Source organism: Triturus cristatus, chromosome 6 (genome assembly GCF_964204655.1).
Source record: "Triturus cristatus chromosome 6, aTriCri1.1, whole genome shotgun sequence".
Lineage (NCBI taxonomy): Eukaryota > Metazoa > Chordata > Amphibia > Caudata > Salamandridae > Triturus > Triturus cristatus.
The window spans coordinates 1,621,611,339-1,621,632,405 of record NC_140589.1 but is presented as its reverse complement, the minus strand read 5'-3'; the positions used below and the strand labels follow the sequence as shown (position 1 = coordinate 1,621,632,405).

Genomic DNA, 21,067 nt, shown 5'->3' with positions numbered 1-21,067 from the left:
CACTGCACAACCGATAAGAGATCCTTGATCCCCGGCGGTCACAGCAGTCCTGTGGCACTCCGACCGCCACACCCATAATACTGCGGGCGAGTCTATAAATGCGGCGGTGGTCGGACCGCCACCACAGGTTTGGGCAGCCAAACTTATAATAAGGCCCTAAGTAACATATTTAAGGCACTGTGTTTTAAATACTCTACAAACATATACTAAAAGGAAGCTAGTGAACAAAGGAAAACAGCTTCACACACATTCTAACATGATAAAGCATAGAAAGAACATACTGAATACACTGCAAGATCAGCAACAGCATTCGAATCCAAATAAAAAATTCATACCATAAACATTATATTTTAAAATTATCCCAAGCAATAATGCAATTGGGTTTCTCTTGTTGCTGTACAAAATAAGCACATACTTACTAGAAGAGCTGAATGATGCGTGGACTAAAAGCAGCACCCTAAGAATCAACACTACAAATATTTGCAAAATGAAAAACAAGACAACATCACAGTATCATGCTTACCAGCGCTTCTGAGGTTGGGGTCCAGTCCTGGCATCTCCTTAGCAGCTTCAGTACTCACACTGTAGATTGAAGCGCCTGCTTCATTTGCAATACTATAAAATAACATCACAGCAATCATTTATTTGCATGAACTAACTCCATGTTTAATACACTTCAACAGCACAATCTTTGTAATCTTTAACTTGGAAACCATGTGTTTTTGGTAACATCAACATCACTTTCATTCCAGTTTGCAATCTTACAAGCTATTATAAAATGTAGTTTCAACCACTGGTCTTAAATGAAGTTTATATTCTACTAGAGGCTAAAGTAAGGCCACGTTGATGATAACCACGTTAAGCTCTAGAACATTCTGTGGCTGGAGAGGACAATGTAGGTACAGATTATCAGGATGGGTCGTGTACACAGGGAGGAGGAGCAGCTAAGACAGAAGGAAGGGGACCAAGAGTCGGCTACTGTAATTTTTAGGATAAGGGTTTCACCGAGGTGGAGTTCCAAAAGAGGACACCGAATGCACGGAAGATTATGAGGGAAGTAGTGCTAGGTTTGCCTACTGGGATGGAACAGCATGAAGAAGCGAGGGACACCTTGAGTACGAGCTAACTAGGAATGGAGATGGGTGGTGTACTGGCGCGTCAGTACATCTGATAGCTTTGTGCATATAGGCATTGATTTGGAAGGTTTGCTAGAAAGAAAGTGAAAGAGTGGTAGTATGAGTACTACGAGTGCACAGTTAGTGCATAAAGGAGGTGTGAACATGGTGGCGTGTCAACCAATAGTAAGAAAACTCATAGGCCTATGGCATCACCACTGCAGATTCTATATGTTACATATGCTGCACTTGAACAAAGTCATGGATATTACAGAATTTCTTGTGCCACTTGCGAAGTTTTTGCACATTTTGCTGCGCACTTGAGTAAACATTAAATGTGTCAAATACTGCATTCAAAGTGTTAGCATGTTTATGGGGAAAAGCACATGCTGTATGAACTGGTTACTGCTTTAAGGTCCAGAGTGTCTGTAAAATGGATCTATATAAATAAGAAATCTGGGGAAATCAATCACCGGTTTCCAAACACACCAAAGCGGGGTTGCATGTGGATTTTCATTTAAAGAAACGTTTAAAATATCAAAATATCATATAAGCATCAAAATGTTGAACGTGTGCATTCTTTGTATGTAGGTTCTTTGTCAGGTGACCAAAATATTGAATAGAAAACTGGCAGCCTGAACATACATTAAAGCCAATATAGTGAGATGAAACATGAATCTGTTTACATTAACTACACTTACAGACAGGCATTATTAGAAGGTGCAACAGATTGGAAGTTAATGAAAACCAGTCCATTCAGCCTTTTACAAAAATACGAAACTAAAAGACTAAAATACCGTTTAACCATTTATTGCTACATCACTAAACCGAAGGTTCACTACTTAGAACGAAGCCAGGGTCAGCAGTGTGGTTTAACTTCAGACTTTCAGGAAAAGGTATGCTACACAGCCAGGTCTTTAACAGGTATTGAACCCTGAATCTGAAACACTTTTTCTATACACATCAGAAATGCTCATTCTTTCCGCATTTTAAATCACTTCTTAAGGACATGGTGCTACAGAAATTTTTAACCTTTCCGTTGAGTCTACCCATCTCCTGATGTGTACCTTAAGTTAAAATATAACTTTTAAGATACTGAGTACCAGCTATTGGGGTCTCGTGCTCTCTCCCTGTCCCTTTACCCCTCTCATCCATGCAGTTTGTTTTCGGTTACATTAGTAGATCCTTAGCCAGCCCAGCTAAATTAGGACTAGAAAATGTTGTATTTTGCTTCTCTGTACACTTTCCTCCTTAATAGATTTTGTCAGTGTTAGCTCATACAGCACCGTTCTCCTGCGAGGGAATTATATATTTTTTTAAGTAACTAATATCATGACCTACTTGTGGTAAGAATGTCATATGATGCTCTGCAAACAGATACGTCCTGGTGACTGACAAAAGTGCTATCCTGCACTTCAATTGTATACCATTAGTGGTTGCTCTTAAATCAGTCATGGAAATCTTTTCTTTAACTTGTTTTTATACATTCTTCCCCCTAGTGCAGTTTTAACACTATTCTTCGATAAGGTTCTATGCTATTCACGCTTACCAGCCTCGAGACATACGGTAAAATGAAGACAGTTGTGCTAATATACCGATAGTTAAAATAATCACTGTACATTTTAATGGACTTATTCTAATTCAGATTATATTGAATATGCAACTTACCAGTATGCATCTGTTCTTGGCATGTAGGGCTGCTGACATTCATATCTGTGCATAGATCGCCGCCTAGTGTTGGGTCCGGATGTTTGCACGTTGTTGTCCTGGAAGAGTCTTCGAAGTATCCTTGGATAGGTGACTCCTCCCCTGGACTACAGTGCGCATGGGCATCCTCTCCATCCTCAGATTGTTTTTCGCCATTGTGGCAGTGATGTAGTAGATACAGAAAGTGATGACCATGCTTGCAGTAATTCTGAGAGCTGCAGCTGCGACAGGCGCCGGGGAGGAGGGAGGGCGATATGAATGTCAGCAGCCCTACATGCCAAGAACAGATGCATACTGGTAAGTAGCATATTCAGTTCGAGGCATGTGGGCTGCTGAATTCATATCTGTGCATAGAATACATAGCAGTGCCCTCTATTAGCGGCGGCTACCCGTGCCAGCTGCAGCGGTCTGAAAAAGTGTTTTGAGAACAGCCTGTCCTACAGCTGCCTGCTGTTTTGACTGCACATCTACGCAATAGTGTTTTGTAAATGTGTGTGTAGTGGACCATGTGGCTGCTCTGCATATATCATGCAGGGGAATATTTCCTAGGAAGGCCATGGAGGCCCCCAACTTACGTGTTGAGTGGGCTCGTGGTGGAATAGTTAATGTGCGTTTTGCCTTTTGATAACAGATTTGAATACACTTAACTATCCATCTGGCTATCCCTGCTTTGGAGATGGCGTTACCTTTGTGGTGTGGGGCAAAGGCAACGAACAGTTGTTTTGTCTTCCTGAATGGTTTAGTCCTGTCGATGTAGTACATGAGGGCCCTCCGTACATCTAGTGTATGTAGTGCCCTTTCTGCAACAGTTTGTGGATTTTGGAAGAAAACGGGCAGTTCAATAGTCTGGTTCATGTGGAACTGCGATATTACCTTGGGCATGAACTTGGGGTTGGTACGTAGTACGACCCTGTTGGCGTGAACCTGAATAAATGGCTCTTGAACGGTTAGTGCCTGGAGTTCACTAACTCTTCTGAGGGAAGTGATCGCTACTAGGAAGGCCACTTTCCAGGTAAGGAATTGAATCTCGCATGAGTGTAGAGGTTCAAAGGGTGGACCCATCAGGCGTGTGAGGACCAAGTTGAGGTTCCACATTGGAGCCGGTGGGTGACTAGGTGGAATGACTCGTTTGAGCCCTTCCAAGAATGCTTTGATGGCAGGCACTCTGAATAGAGAGAGGTGCTGCCTGGTTTGCAGATAGGCTGATATTGCGGTCAAATGGACACGTATAGAGGTGTACGCCAGATTGCATCGATATAGATGTAAGAGATAACAGATGATGTTTTGGATGGATGCGTCCAGCGGGTTGATGTCATTATTACCGCAATACATGACGAACCTTTTCCATTTGGCTGCATAGCAAGCTCTGGTAGTGGGTCTCCTGGCCTCCTTGATGATGTCCATACAGTCAGGTGGCAGGTTGAGATAGCCAAACTCTAGGACTTCAGGAGCCAGATCGCCAGATTCAGCTGTTGCGGATCTGGGTGCTGAACCTCTCCATGGTTCTGCGTCAAATGCGCGGGTTTGATCCGCAGCCTTTGATGCGGCACCACGGAAAGTTCGAGGAAGGTGGTGTACCACGGCTGGCGTGCCCACGTGGGAGCAACTAGGACGAGTGTCAGGGAGTGTTGTCGGAGTTTGCGGGCCACTAGCGGTATCAATGGCGCTGGGGGAAAAGCGTACGCAAATCTGCCGGACCAGTTCATCCATATCGCATTGCCCTGCGACTGCGGATGTGGGAATCTGGCGGCGAAGCTTGGGCATTTTGCGTTTTCGCTTGTCGCGAATAGGTCTATCTCCGGATGACCCCACTGCTGAAAGTACGGTTGGAGAACTGATGGGTGTAACTCCCACTCGTGCATTTGGTGGCTGTGTCTGCTGAGCAGATCCGCCATCTGGTTGTCCTTGCCAGGGAGGTGTTCCGCCATGAGGAACATGTTCCTTTGAATGGCCCACTTCCACATGCTCTGAGCCAGATGAGACAACTGTGGAGAGTGTGTGCCTCCCTGTTTCTGTATGTAGTACATTGCGGTCATGTTGTCCGTTCGGATCAACACGACCTTGTTGCATAGATGTACTTTGAATGCCTTCATGGCTAGGAAGATTGCCATCAATTCCAGAAGGTTGATGTGCAACTTCTTTTGTTGTGTTGTCCATAGTCCTTGCACTGTGTAGTGGAGTACATGAGCTCCCCATCCCTGGAGAGACGCGTCCGCTGTCAGTACTATTTGTGGGACAGGCTCTTGGAACGGTCGGCCCTTGCAAAGGTTTTGTGGATTCCACCAATGCAGAGAGTTGTATGCCCGACCGCTCACCAACACTAGGTCCTTTAACTGTCCTTGAGCCTGATTCCACTGACGTGCTAGGCACTCCTGAAGTGGGCGCATATGTAATCTCGCGTGCGGGACTATGAAGATGCAGGAGGCCATCATGCCTATCAACTGCATAAACACTCGCGCTGGAAGTGAGTGATTGGGTTTGAATTTGGAGATCAGCAGTTGTATGCTGTTGATCCTCACTAAATTTGGCTGAGCTGTGGCCGCCAGAGTGTCTATAGTCGCACCTAGGTACTGTTGTACGTGTGCGGGCTGGAGATGGGACTTTGGATAATTTAGTGAGAATCCCAGACTGTGAAGAAGGTGAATGGTGCGGGACATGTGGTTTGCACATTGCTGGGCTGACTTCGCTTGAACGAGCCAGTCGTCTAGGTAGGGGTAGACGTGTATATGCTGCCTCCGTAGATGTGCTGCCACCGTAGCTAGGCACTTCGTGAAAACCCTGGGCGCTGTTGTCACGCCGAAGGGAAGGACTTTGAACTGATAGTGCTGCCCCTGAACAGTGAACCTGAGGTATTTTTTGTGTGAGGGGTGGATGGGTATGTGAAAGTACGCATCCTTGAGGTCCAGTGTGGCTAGGAAGTCTCCCTGCTTGAGAAGCGGAAGGACTTGCTGTAGAGTGAGCATATGAAAGTGCTCTGAAAGAATGTACTGGTTCAGGGGTCTCAGGTCCAATATAGGTCTGAGCGACCCGTCCTTTTTTGGAATTAAGAAGTAGAGGGAGTACACTCCCGCACCCTGCTCGTGGATGGGTACGACCTCTATAGCGCCTTTTAGAAGCATACTTTGCACTTCTTGCTGTAAGAGCGTTAAGTGCTCTGAGGACATAGGACGGCTTCTTGGTGGTATTGTGGGTGGAGTGGAGGTTAACTCCAGACAGTAACCGTATTTTATAATATCTTTGACCCACCTGTCCGTGGTGATGGAATCCCACGTGGACAGGAACCTTTGTAGCCTTCCCCCGACAGGTGTTATGTGGTCGGGAGGAAGGGAGAGGGCGTCACTGCTTGTTCTTGGGGGAGGACCTGGTGTTGCCGTAGCCGCGTCCTCTGCCCTTTGTGCTGGAGCCACGATATCCACCTCGGGTGTTTTTATCATAGGTGGTCTGTGTATTGCCTTTGTTATATGTTTGTTGTGACCCCTGTCCTCTACCTGCTCCCTTGTTTCCGGGGCGACGAAAGGAGCCGCTCCGAAAGGACTGAGTTTGTAGTGCGCCCATGGACTTTGCAGTGTCCGTATCCTTTTTTATCTTTTCGAGGGTGGTGTCAACCTCTGGCCCGAATAAATAGTCGGGGTTGACGGGCTGGTTCAGTATATTGTTTTGTACCTCAGGCTTGAATCCTGAGATCCGTAGCCAGGCATGTCGTCGCAACATGACGCTTGTGTTTATGGCTCTGGCAGCCGTGTCTGCAGCATCTAGTGCGCATTTGATGGAAGCGTTCGTTAGTAGCTGTCCTTCTCTGATGAGCATTTCTGCGCCTTCCTTGAACTGGTCAGGGAGATGTTGGAATATTTGCTCCAGTGTGTCATAGTGCGCTCTATCATAGCGAGCAAGGAGCGCCTGAGTGTTGGCTATGCGCCATATGTTGGCAGCTTGGGCGGCAACTCGCTTGCCAGAGGTTTCTAACACCTTGGACTCTTTGTCCGGGGGAGGAGCGTCACCTGTTGTTTGCGAGTGTGCCCTCTTGCGTGCATTCGCTACGACGATGGAGTCGAGTGGTAATTGTCCTCTGATGTAAGTAGGATCCCCAGGTGCTGATCTGTATTTTTTATCAATCCTGGGGTTTATCACTCGTGCCCTGGTGGGTTCTTTGAAAATGTCCTTGGCTGGTTTGAGGACCCCCTTCAACATTGGCAGAGTCTTTACATGTCTTTCTGAGGATGCAAAGGTGTCCATTAGAAAGTCATCTTCGATGGTATCAGAGTGAAGCTGCACCCCATGGTTATTGGCAGCACGTTCGATAAGAGCATTGAACGCCGCAGTATCCTCCGTAGGAGATGTCTTTGCCCCATAGAGTTGTGGATCCTGTGCATCGAGAGGTGCACTGGGGTCTGCAGGGTCGCCCCAAGTTTGATCAGGGTCCTGCTGGTCATCAGGGTCCGTGTCTACATGGTAGGGGACTTGGTCAGCCATGTAGTCCTCCAACGCGTCTGTATCGGAGCGTGTGGGGGAGAACCGGTGTGGATCCTGGTAGGATGAATGGAAGGGTTCATAAAGGAGAGGTTCCGATTCCGCAGGCAACTTCCTTTTTAGTGGGATCCTGAAAGGGTCCAGTGGCGGCTCCGAAGTTATCCTTCGGTCCTGGAGAATCATCCTGCCAGTGCCGGCGTCGATGATACGTGCCGGAGACGTCTCAGCAGGTGTGACCGTAGGTTGGGTGACCCGTGTCCTGAGTTGGAACATTTTTGGGATTGTTGACGGAGGCAAGCCGAAGGTAATGTTGGTCGGCACCGAAGAGGCTGCGGGAGCTCCGACAGAACCGGAGCCCGACGTGTCCTGGAGGACAGTTGTGGTTTTGCTGCCTTGCGTCGCACCAGGTCGTACTTGGGGCGCCTTCGAGGCTTTGGCACCGGCCAGGCTCGTAGAGGCGGCCGTAGATTTTTTCGGCGCCGGCGGGTCATCGAGTCGAGGGGAAGAGATCACCGTCGAAGTCTTCGATACCTGAGGCTTAGGTGTCGTCGAGGGAGCGATGTGAGACACAACAGGCGGTACGGCCCTTGGTGTCGTCGGTGCCGGTAGCCGAGCAGGTTTGTCGGTGCCGATGGCTTTTTTCCGTTTGTCGACTCCAACGTCGCCCGCTTCAAGTTCGGCACCGAAGTCCCTCTTGGTGCGGTCGGTGCCGACGCGGTGCGCTGGCGTCGAAGGCCTCGATCCGACCAGCCCTACTTTTAGTTTCGGTTTCGGTGGAACCTGAGCAGCTTTCGGTTTCGGTTTTGTGGTAGGGAAACCAGCCGGTTTATGTAGTAATGGCTGCCGCTGAACGTCCGAGGCCGGGCCCGAGGGCGGGGCCGAAGAACTGCGGGATGGGTCTCGGGTAAGGCCCGAAGGCGATCCCTCGACCGGAGTCATAGGCTGTGGCACTGGTGTTTGAACGGTTTGAACAGGTAGGCCTTGTTCATCATTGGAGCTACTTTCTTCGGCCCCGAAGGCCTCCTCGTCGTCTCCTACCTCGGTGTCGTCTTCACCTCTGTGGAAGAGTGACTCGTCTTCCTCGTCCGATCCGGGTTCGTGTTCGGAAACGGGACTGGAGGGCAAGACTTCCAATTCCTCGACGTCTTCGGCCTCGCCGAAGATGTCTGTTGGGGCCGGTGCCGCGTGCTGCGCCTCAAGTCTCGCCGCTCGTCGATTCCGCAGAGTCTTCTTGGAGCAGAACCGGGCACAGGCCATGCATGTTGATTCGTCGTGGTCCGGCGAAAGGCATTTGTTGCACACCGGATGGACGTCGATGTGTGGGTACTTCGCATTGCATACCGGACACCTTTTGAATGGCGTCCTGGATTCCATCGTCGAAGTAGTCGATGGACAGGTAAATGCGAAAGAAGTCGGTACTGAAAGTTAGTAAACTAACAAATTCTATCGAACCCGATCGATAAACAGTACCGACGCGAACTAAAGGCCTTTTGGCCTCGAAAAAATATTTTCCTGACTTGAGCTAAGATAGCACATCCGAACCCAATGGCGGAAAAAAACAATCTGAGGATGGAGAGGATGCCCATGCGCACTGTAGTCCAGGGGAGGAGTCACCTATCCAAGGATACTTCGAAGACTCTTCCAGGACAACAACGTGCAAACATCCGGACCCAACACTAGGCGGCGATCTATGCACAGATATGAATTCAGCAGCCCACATGCCTCGAACATGACTAATTGTATGCTTGATGGTGCAATGTGAAGCGTTCTGAAACCCTGCTGGTTGAAGCTCGCACTATATAACAACTATTAAATAAAAGGAATGGTGGCCTGAGGAAAGCGGTTAGGGTGGGTCAGTTTAAAGGCTCTGCGAGTATTATTGCCTTCTTTGTGATCACAAATTTGGTTCTTAAATGGCACATTGCATGTTCATTTTTCAACTAACTACAAAAGTAATTCAACGCTAAGCAAGGCTTTGATATCAACCCAATCTAATGCCAGCCATGTTATTTAAAACCCACCTTGATTAGAGGGTCTCTTAAAAAATAAAATGAGGATTAGAATTTGTCAACAGTGAATAATCAGAAGTGTGAGGTTCTTAGCGGAGAACGAATGTTGGTTTAAAAAACATTTCGCTTTTATATCAAGGTACTATCTTTTCCTTTAAATTCGATCTTATTGTTTTCATTTATTCGTACAACAAGCATGCTTAGTTTTTTATTAAAATGACAGTTTAGACAACAATTCGTTTTACCATGTTTTGTGTTGTGATACAATATTAACAGAAAACAAAAAAAACATCTTCAATACTTTCAAGCTACACCGTTATGGGCAATTTTGTTTAATGGTTCATTTGCAAAAGCAACAATACTTGCAAAACTCCCCTGGCACAACCTCGAATACCGAAGATCTAGAGTGAACATCTAGCATTATACTGGTCTGTATTACCTACATTTTTGTATTTTTTATTCTATGTAGCAGATTATTTTAAGATTATAATATAGGACACGTCATGTAGAATATGCCTCACAAAATCCCATCCCAATTCTTCAAGTGCCTCACGTCAATGACCACCATTTTCCCTTGGAACAATTGCATTTCAGTGGTGGCAGTGGTCAAAGGCTGTAAACTGACATTTGATGGACATGTCCTCCTCGGCCCCTGCTTCCCAATTGGTGGTCATTAATGGCTGGATTTTTAGCTCAGGGACACACCAAGACTACAAACCAATATATGGGAGATGTATGAACTTACACCTGCACACTTACTGCATTGGGGCATCTACTCACAGCGGTCCTGACAGCTTATAAGCAGTCGCGGGGACATGAAAAGATCCCCCAGTTGGTCCACGAAAATAGCAAAGGAGATTCCCACCCCCCTCTGGACATGGCCCCTTTTGGCAGAGGTCATGGCACAGAGAAGGTTCAGGGACAGGGACACACTTTGCATTTCTCTACTGGAGTTGTATTTTCACACAATTACATGAAGTTCTTTGTAAATCTGCAGGAAGAATTCAAACTTTTTCAATCCCAGTTCTTTTACCATTCCCCACCTGACCACGCTCGAGGAACTGACTTCAACCCACTGGAGGCAAAGCCCATGCTATTTAAATTACCAGATAAAGAAATATCTTATGAATTTATAAAGCCCTGGTTATACATGCACCCGATCCAGCCCATGCACTCAGGGAGACGTGGAAGGAAGACTTTGAATGTATGAAAGAAAGAGGGCAACAAACAGCCCTGAGGGCTCTTCTAAAAACTGCTGTTGTTGCATTATAGGCTCTTACGATGCATTTACCTCCACTATAAATACACTACTAGAACAAGGTTAATGCAATGGGAAGAGATTACCCCCCCCCACCCACCCCCACTGATTTATGGGACTTCCTGCACACAGTGTGGAGTTGCAGAGTCTTCAGAGAATTTAGGGAAGCAACAGAAAGGGTAATTTCCTTTGTATCAGGTTGCCAAGTCACTCCTACCGCTGCATGCTCTTTGTAGCGTTCTTGATGACCTGGATTTGCAGAAGTGCAGTCGGGCGTTGTGGGCTTTCGTAAGGGAGTAGTCAAGAGGGGGTCACTTCCCACAATCGGAGGGCAACAGAAGCTCAACCCTTTTTAAATGGAGAGCAAGATTGGATCCATGTAGATTACTGGACAAACCAGTGTCCGAGGCTCGTGGCTCCTCACAAAAGCACAACAAATGTTGGGGGGCAAGGATGGAATACCGGGGCCCTCCTGTGTGAAGGCTCCATCTCAAATGAACACTTTGCTACACTTATTGCTGACACTGAATACAGTCTGGTGTCTGCATACATGGTGAGCATGTATCATTTTAGAGGTGCATGAATGTTTGCAAAAACTACAGCTTTGTATTACGATGTTTACCGAAGATTATTAACATGCACATAAAAAGGTTTAGCAACAAAAAAAAAAAAGAATACAATTCACCATGTCAGACTATTTCCCCGCTTTGGGGTTTCAGTCATTAGGGGCGGTCCCAAAACCGCCTCATTTACATGCCTGGCCTCCTCTTGGGGATCCCACAGTCACTTGTATTACCTGCTCCTTGGAGCAGCAGAAGGGCCGTGTGGAAAACCTGCCAAAACATATCTACACCCGCCCAAGAGCTGCTTTCTCCAGGAAACGAAAACAAGGTACGCAGATTCCAGAATCTCTACAGGCTGCGAAAACTGACCCTGGGTGGGGTCATGAGGAAGCGCTCTTTGAAGTCAAGGTCGGTTCTGTGGACCATGTACTTTATTGTTCTATAATCACTAAAGAGAGATTTAAACCTCGAGTCGAAATCAGCATTTTATCATTTAATTTCCAAGAATAAAAGCATTGATGTTTAGCTTATCAAAATGATAATGACTCAGTATCCTTTAATATGGTAGTACAGTGCGGCAGGATTTTTTTTTAATTCTCTTTGGATTTAAATCTCCTCGACCTTTTAATGCCGACACCAGCATCATGCTAAGCCCCCGATGCTTCTCTTGTGGCGCCGCGTGGCCAGACGCCGTCCCAGAATGTTTACTGAGCTTAGCTAAGCTTTCAGATTTTTCACAAGAGCACAAAGGCTACCTTATTTCATACAACACTTCTCTTTACCTCTCAACACCTTACAAAATAGACAAACAATTACCCTTGGACTGGGAACACTGTCAAAGATCATAATCTTTACATTAGTAATTTTAAAACAAGCGCTTGCATTTGAAAGCAAACAATGGTTTGAAAGTCCCATGCAAGGATGAAATGCGTTCCTACTCGTAGTAATTGCCGAATATGAGGGGGAAATCTAACTGTTCCATTAAATAAGTGAGCAGACCCTCGTGGTACCAAGGCTTAAGCAAATGACAACATTGCTATCTCAGATCCGGTTCAGAGGTTGAAAAAATATTAGTAAGAAACCCAAAATAAGTAGAATTCATTTAAAAGAAATACTCTGGGAGTCAGGCAGGACTTTCCCGCTGCTGTTTCTGATGTGTAGTGCTGTTGCTCCAGGACTATCCTCTGACTGTCTTTAGATCAGCAGTATGACGTTGCCCAGACAAAGGCAGAGTGTCTACTTTGGTGTTCACATCTTCAACTGCGCATTACCCCCTCTAAACCCGCAGCAACGCCGTGTTTTTAAACAGGGCACCGCACAGAACTAGAAACAAGCATTGTCAAAGCTATTTAGTCCGGCTTTAAGGTGTTATTTCAAGCAGACATCATTTGTGCATGCCTTTGTTTATGTGCATTAGCTCGTTAGATCTGACCTAATGGTGACAATGCCTTGTCTCGTAGGATTTCTTTACCTAAACGATGGTGGCCTATAAGTAGAACTGGAGAGCTTTCGAAAGGTGTTACCTTTCTCGAGGCCTCAAATAACAAAGGCCCCAGTGGTAGGCAAGGCCAGTACAAGTATTTTAACTGGAACTGAACGTAGATTTTTTTTTACAGTTCTGACATTCTATCTCTAAAGAGAGGAGCCACTGACAAGTGTACCAGTGCCAGCCCTTCAGGAATGCAAACAAAACAATTTCCAATGGTCATTGTGCTATGATATGGTTAAGATAGCAAGTTGGCTATGTATACCACAAGTACAAATATAGGCATGGCCATTTCATCCTTCCAGTGCCGATATAATGAGTACCATTAAATTGTGCACTAACAACATTTATTTGTGTTCATTAATACAGCAACACTGTGGCATAGCAGTAAACAAATGTAAATTATTAGTACTGCGGTTTTCCACCTATGTGCCTTTGCTAGGTGAATGTGTTCCACTTGTATAAAGGGTGAGGCAACTCTCGTTTGATGCTTGGCACACACTTGAGTCCCGACTGTCCCCCAATGTTTTGGTGTCCAACTATCAAATTCACTTCTCCTTGAAGGGAATCTAATTGAGTTTTGATGTAACAGTAGACGTGAGTGCGAGAGATCCACTGTTGCAAAGATAAGGAATAATTGGAAATTACCAGATCATGGAAGGAGGACATAGTGTCATCAGCACATGCAGAATAGGGACAACTTCGACACATTCAGGTAGGGTTATGCAAGTATTGTGGGAGTCTGGGGCGGTGGGCTGGCATGTCCTCTTTGCTGCAGGGGAAATGGTGTCTATGGCAACAAGGAAATATTTGGACCTCTCAAGCTGAGGGGTCTCCAAGGAAGGCAAAATAAGATGCTCTTGCAGTGTGATCTTAATAAAGTCAGTGTGAGGGAGGCATACAAACTGCTCTGAGTATGAAAAGTGCACAAGGAAGGCAAAACTCTACAAATAAGGGTGCTGACGTATGATATGAGGTCACTCTCCACAGCCTACACTCACACGCTGGAGCAGTGACACTGTCCATAAGTGAGGGACACATATGTGCACCCAACCTCTGTCAGACTAGGACAAATATAGCGTGTGTGGAATAGCACAGTATACTGCAGCATGGTCAGTGAATGGAAGGTCAGTTGGAGGGGAAGATTGGGACTCGGAGCCCTGTATGTCAGGTGAAATTATTTTGGTAGTTCTTGTTTTATCTCACTGTGTTGCTGAATGGCACAAGTAATCACATGCAACCACCAGTGGCAGCTCCTCCGCTAAGGCGGAGAAGAGTCACACCACTGCTATTTGAGCAGTGCAAAAATGATGATAACAAGACGTTATTTTTCTGTGCTGGAGTGGAGCCAGGTGGGGGCAAGGCGGAGCTTGCCAGAGCAGAGTGAGGAGAGGTTTGCACTCCCTAAGTGCACATGACTGTCTGGCACTCTGGGCCGGCCAAACATTCATGCTCATTTAGCATGTTCTCCAACTGGCTGTGTTGCACAGCCTGTTGGAAAACATGCCCAGGCTCCTAGGTACTGCCTGAGGGGCCAAGCAAGCCGCTCAGACCAATCATGACGTTGCTCATGCAGAGTCGTGAGTGGCTGGGAGAGTCTGCTTCCGTTGCTGCCAGAGCAGATGAAGAGGAGAAAGGAGAAGCGTGCGGCAGCGCCAGCGAAGGGAATGTAAGTTCATATTTTTGTATCCATCCTCCCCCTCCGCCCCACTACCCCCGTTCCGAGGCAGCCACCACTTGCAACCACAAATGGCACCACCTCAGATCACTGCCAGGTATGTATTGGGGCTGTCTGTGTGCGCCGGGATCTCACTTGCTGTTTCACAACATTCACATCACGGGTGTTTTCAGCTGCCAGGCGTCACCATGATGGGGGCTAATAAATGACTGTTGGGAGGTGGAAGTGTGGCAGTACAACACATGTTGTGCAGGCACCTTCGGAAATAGATATTAACAGTACACAGTTAATGAAAATAATACCTTTACTGCTTATGCAAATAGCCATGAGAATATTTAGTATGCCTCATCAACACAGTGGCTTGTTATGTAAACCAAGACCCGCAAGCCAGAGAAAGGGTAAGAGATGGAGTAAGCCACCGCACTGGGCTGGCAATCAACACCGGCAACAAGACAATTCGAGCCATGGTATAATGTCACACTACTGAAGTAAAAGCATTGAAATTTACAGCATTTGTTTATGGAATGGGCTACAGAACATGAAATAAGTGTTAAATGTTAATAACAGTTATTTAAATCACAAACTCAAACCAACTGAGGGTCAGTATTACACTCAAGAGAAAACCAGAAGTTCACTTCTGGCTCAGAATGAACAGTCTTTACTTCATGTAGATCTATAGATGAAAGTTGGTGTTTGGGACAGTCTGACAACAAACTGACGGGGGAGAAGTTGTTCTGTTCTTTAACCCGTTCGATGCGCCTGTCGGCCAACGGCCATCGCAAGCACTACCTCCGTTGGCTGACGGGGCCCCGCCCGCGCAAGAAGTCACCCGCACCGCAGCGGATTTTACACTGTGGTAAACGGGTTAAAAAGATAAGTAATCAAAGCAGCCATGACTCGCGCCCAACTACTAAGAAAATGCATAAAAGATGCCTGCCATAGTGGGTAAAAAAAGAATGATTGCTTTCTGTAGAATGTATATGTATGATAAAGGTTTCATTGTGATAAAAGTGTGATGATTGCTTGAACTTTTGATTTCTCACCATACCACCTCAGTTTGGACCCAGCCATATGCAAATCAGTCTTGACCGCGTTCATCAATGGAACAGTCCAGCCCGAACTGCCAAGCCAGGTCCTCCCTAACCGGGACACTCAGCAACCCAGGACCGGTTTCTGTACCCTGGTGATGAGCCCATTAGTAGGGTGAGACAAGCTTCCTATCATACAGTACGACAATGATTTGGTAATCCTAGACCACACTCAAGTCAAAATGAGGAGGGCTCTGAACATCCCACACAGCAACATCATTGCAAAATCATTATTGGTCAATGCTACCAAAATAAAAGTCCTTATTTTCGGTCAACGGGTCAAAAAAATACAGTTGACATGGAACATTGGCCATATGAATATCGCCAAGTCGAACAAATATAACTACCTTGGTGTCTGGCTGTCGGATTCTGGCAAAGTCTCTCTTCAAGCAAGAGCAATAGAGGTGAAATTTGCCAAAAGTACATTATCCCTAGCCAAACTACATAGTAAATTTAAATGGCCAACTGTGAATGGGATCTGCACATCAATTCGAGCCACAAACTTGCCCACAATAAGCTGTAGCACCTCGCATACCCACGAAAACTCATAGGCACTCTGGAACACTGTCACATAGCTGCACCTAGGAAAGTTTTTAGGGCTCCCAAAATAAAACAAGACGTACATTGATACGACTAGAATTCGGACTTACAAATATGGATATGGAGTGCAAAAAGGACATTGTTAAGTACTACCACCAAGTAATTAGGGCAGATGCTGGGGCAACGAAACATGCACTCAAAATGTTGTTTAATGACGGAGTCAGTCCTTACGACCTCTATTTTCATAGAGCCGTAATAACCTTCAATCTCATTGCAGAACTAAACAAGTTCTGACCCCGCCAATATTTGAGAGCCTCCTGAAAAAAGCAAATTAGGATCCTCTCAAAGGAACAAGATCGGTCAGTGACTATGCAGATTCCGGGTGCTTTGGGCTTTTATGACTCACCCGTGGACACGGCCTGCAAGCCATACTTGGAAGCTCCTTTGGGGAAGCAGCCCCTTGGGAACTTTTTGAACACCAGGCTCCTGACCCGGCCAATTTGCAAGTTTAGATCACATTGGAAGATGCGTCTATCAGGCCTGCAGCAGTGCAGATTGTGCTTTAGGGCGAAGAAGTCAGTGATCAATTTACTGTGTTGCTACCCTGAACTGTTGTCCCAAAGGGGACTCCTCCTCCTGCAGCAAGGAATAAGATCATGCCAGGAGGCGGTCTATCATGTTTAACATGCAGGAATCTGATAGACTTAGCAAGAATCTCCAGAAAGTAGCGACATCCGGTTTAATTTAACATTGCCAAAATAGCGATCATTGCGCACATAGTTTTGAAAAATGCTGTTCAAAAACGCACTAATTAGACCTGCATACATATTTATTTCATACATTAGTTTTAATGATTTTAATCAGTCGTTATTTTGCCAAACTGCATTTGTAAAACTCTTCCAGTGCCAGGACCGCGCATACCGCCTAAACTTTTATGAGGTTCTTTAACTTGAATGCATCCTTTTTCATTGCACTAAGACTAATAGCGAGGTGATGCCAGGTTTAGGACGATGCTGGTAATACTGGCACCATTGCACACATATCTTTATTATATATCCTACCCTGTACAGCCTTTATAACCTTAAATAATGCCGACTTAATTTGTGCCACTGGGCTTAAGACAATGATGCTAAAAAACATTATTTTGCACTTCGGTATGAATGATTTGAATGAGTCGTAATGTTGCTAAACATCATCTGCAGAAGTTATTACTGTCAGGACTACAAACATAGCTGTAATCCCCATGAATGAACTTCAACTCACATGCAACCTTTTATTACATTCAGACTAATACTGGGGTTAGTTCATGGATGATCACTCCAAGATATTTTTTAGTATGCGATAGAACAATAGATGATGCTTTGGAACGTTTCTGTCTCCATGCTTGCACAACAAAAATCTTAGCCCTGTGAGCGTACTGTATTTTGTATGGTTCTAATGATCACAAAAATTGTAACTAGTACATATGATAGATATCAGGGCTAGGACAATACAGTATTCGAGTCTGCTTGATTTTTGATAAGTATGCTTGCTGCCTATGAAATCTTGTCTGTTTATTCTTTGTCTGTTTGATGTGAATATATTGTGAAGGTTCTAGCTAATCAGATAATAAAATTGAATTCAAATGCATGCACTGCTTACGATCTCACATATTCATGGCTCCAGCTCCTGTGCTGGGGTGGCAGAGTGGGCTAAAGAATGGTGATGGATCAAACCCAGATCTGTTGACTGGGTGTGAGTGTTTGATTGGTTCTGATGCTTCGTCCATCACCACCCCCTTTTGTACGCTTTGTTCGCCATAAGTTGGCAGGGTATGCTCAGACGTGAGTCCCTTGCTCACTTTGCCACTGGATTCAAGCAAGCCTGGCTGAAGACGGCTGAAATGCCAGAAACCGGTCCTAGGAAGCTTGTTTCCGGTCCAGGGAAGGCATGGCTTGGCAGTTCGGGTTGGACTGTTCCCAAGACGCACAGGGTCAGACTGATTTGCATATGGCCATGTCTGAACTGGGGTGGCAGAGTGGGCTAAAGAATGGTGATGGATCAAACCCAGATCTCTTGACTGGGTGTGAGTGTTTGATTGGTTCTGATGCTCCGTCCATCACCACCCCCTTTTGTACGCTTTGTTCGCCATAAGTTGGCAGGGTATGCTCAGACGTGAGTCCCTTGCTCACTTTGCCACTGGATTCAAGCAAGCCTGGCTGAAGACGGCTGAAATGCCAGAAACCGGTCCTAGGAAGCTTGTTTCCGGTCCAGGGAAGGCATGGCTTGGCAGTTCGGGTTGGACTGTTCCCAAGACGCACAGGGTCAGACTGATTTGCATATGGCCATGTCTGAACTGGGGTGGCAGAGTGGGCTAAAGAATGGTGATGGATCAAACCCAGATCTGTTGACTGGGTGTGAGTGTTTGATTGGTTCTGATGCTCCGTCCATCACCACCCCCTTTTGTACGCTTTGTTCGCCATAAGTTGGCAGGGTATGCTCAGACGTGAGTCCCTTGCTCACTTTGCCACTGGATTCAAGCAAGCCTGGCTGAAGACGGCTGAAATGCCAGAAACCGGTCCTAGGAAGCTTGTTTCCGGTCCAGGGAAGGCATGGCTTGGCAGTTCGGGTTGGACTGTTCCCAAGACGCACAGGGTCAGACTGATTTGCATATGGCCATGTCTGAACTGGGGTGGCAGAGTGGGCTAAAGAATGGTGATGGATCAAACCCAGATCTGTTGACTGGGTGTGAGTGTTTGATTGGTTCTGATGCTCCGTCCATCACCACCCCCTTTTGTACGCTTTGTTCGCCATAAGTTGGCAGGGTATGCTCAGACGTGAGTCCCTTGCTCACTTTGCCACTGGATTCAAGCAAGCCTGGCTGAAGACGGCTGAAATGCCAGAAACCGGTCCTAGGAAGCTTGTTTCCGGTCCAGGGAAGGCATGGCTTGGCAGTTCGGGTTGGACTGTTCCCAAGACGCACAGGGTCAGACTGATTTGCATATGGCCATGTCTGAACTGGGGTGGCAGAGTGGGCTAAAGAATGGTGATGGATCAAACCCAGATCTCTTGACTGGGTGTGAGTGTTTGATTGGTTCTGATGCTCCGTCCATCACCACCCCCTTTTGTACGCTTTGTTCGCCATAAGTTGGCAGGGTATGCTCAGACGTGAGTCCCTTGCTCACTTTGCCACTGGATTCAAGCAAGCCTGGCTGAAGACGGCTGAAATGCCAGAAACCGGTCCTAGGAAGCTTGTTTCCGGTCCAGGGAAGGCATGGCTTGGCAGTTCGGGTTGGACTGTTCCCAAGACGCACAGGGTCAGACTGATTTGCATATGGCCATGTCTGAACTGGGGTGGCAGAGTGGGCTAAAGAATGGTGATGGATCAAACCCAGATCTGTTGACTGGGTGTGAGTGTTTGATTGGTTCTGATGCTCCGTCCATCACCACCCCCTTTTGTACGCTTTGTTCGCCATAAGTTGGCAGGGTATGCTCAGACGTGAGTCCCTTGCTCACTTTGCCACTGGATTCAAGCAAGCCTGGCTGAAGACGGCTGAAATGCCAGAAACCGGTCCTAGGAAGCTTGTTTCCGGTCCAGGGAAGGCATGGCTTGGCAGTTCGGGTTGGACTGTTCCCAAGACGCACAGGGTCAGACTGATTTGCATATGGCCATGTCTGAACTGGGGTGGCAGAGTGGGCTAAAGAATGGTGATGGATCAAACCCAGATCTCTTGACTGGGTGTGAGTGTTTGATTGGTTCTGATGCTCCGTCCATCACCACCCCCTTTTGTACGCTGCCCCAAGCTGGACACCTGCAGGATGTCTGTGTTGACACCAATCTACCTGACTCAGGCGGTTAGCGACTGCCTGGAGGCCTCATCGTTATGTTTTATCCAAACTGATTTAAGAGCCTAACAAGGGGCAGGGACTTTGTCAAGGAAGTCAGGGCTCAGCTTCGACCCCAAACTTCTGAGTGTCACATAGTACCTATATTCAAAAGCTAATAACGGACTACTGGCCGCAGACATCTTGAATCAGGACAATGTTGTGGACACGAGGCCCTTGGGCGAACAGTGGGAATGCAGGAGGGAGAGAAGGAAGCACTAGTATGTCTATTGTTTGAGTAGTGAGCAGTGTAAAATAACAGTCTTATTACTTCATCATATTGATGGTCCCCTCCACCACTCCGTGCTCCACCTAAAAGGATATCATTCTGGGGGTGACATTTTGCTAGGTTTGGCTTTAACCACCCATTTTCACCTTGTGTCCTTTGTGTTCACTGACACCTCCTTTTATTGGTGGGGGCATTTTGCACTCTTCAGACCCTTGCACTCCTGCTGATTTTCTGTTGTCACGCTTAGGTGCTAGCCTTCACGTGTAACATTTATCTGCACTACACGAAGCACTTTGTATCTACGATTGCCATGGGGATCTGTGAAGGCTCTTCAGACCCTTCCATTCTGCAGTTTATGATGGCCACACTAGGGTGGCAACTTTTGAGAGAATCATCTTTTTCCACTCTATTAAGCTTTTGGTTCCTCTGCTCTTTCTACTGGTGCAGCTTAGGGGTCCCCTTTGTTCATGGGGGAGTAGTGAGGTGAAGGGTCTACTCTGTGATAACTGGTCTGGCGCGGCTACTAATTAGTGTTCCTCAGACTTAGCTGCTCTGTTCGCGTTCCCCTGAACACACCAATCTTTCACACAACGCACTTTTTTACATTATACTATGCACTTTATCCGTTGCTCCCCCTACTGTTAATTTACTTGTAGCTCAAGAGGTCCACAGAAAGTAACCTTTACCCACTCCTTGGGTTTTGTAGTGGACCCAGATCTCTTAAGAACAATTTCAATGCGATAGTTGTATAAGGTTATTAAATCTACCAATTTTAGCTTGGATGGACATTTTAACACTGTAATGTATGGATACAAATTGTTATGGTTTTGATGAACTAAAACAATAAAATTGACATTGACACATATTACATCACTAATGACATCTTCTATGACATTTATGACATTACTGATGGATTTGGCCAAGCTTTTTTTGAACACATTACTCTATAAACTGGCACGGCATTAGAAGCCTAAAAGTAAGTACAAAATAGCTCAGAATATTGTGAAGCATCATCAATGTCACCACAGATATAACTTCTTCAGGTGTAGCAAGCATGTGTTAT

At 46.3% G+C, this 21,067-nt stretch overlaps 1 protein-coding gene across 1 annotated transcript in view; it reads right to left on the bottom strand.

Moving 5' to 3' along the window:
- Window positions 1–21,067, bottom strand: part of SRBD1 (S1 RNA binding domain 1) — a 721,551-nt gene that overhangs the window by 298,775 nt on the left and 401,709 nt on the right. Inside the window, exon 16 of the mRNA XM_085612769.1 lies at window positions 524–615. Within this exon, the coding sequence (XP_085468895.1) occupies window positions 524–615 (92 nt within the window). The remainder of the gene's footprint in view (window positions 1–523; window positions 616–21,067) is intronic.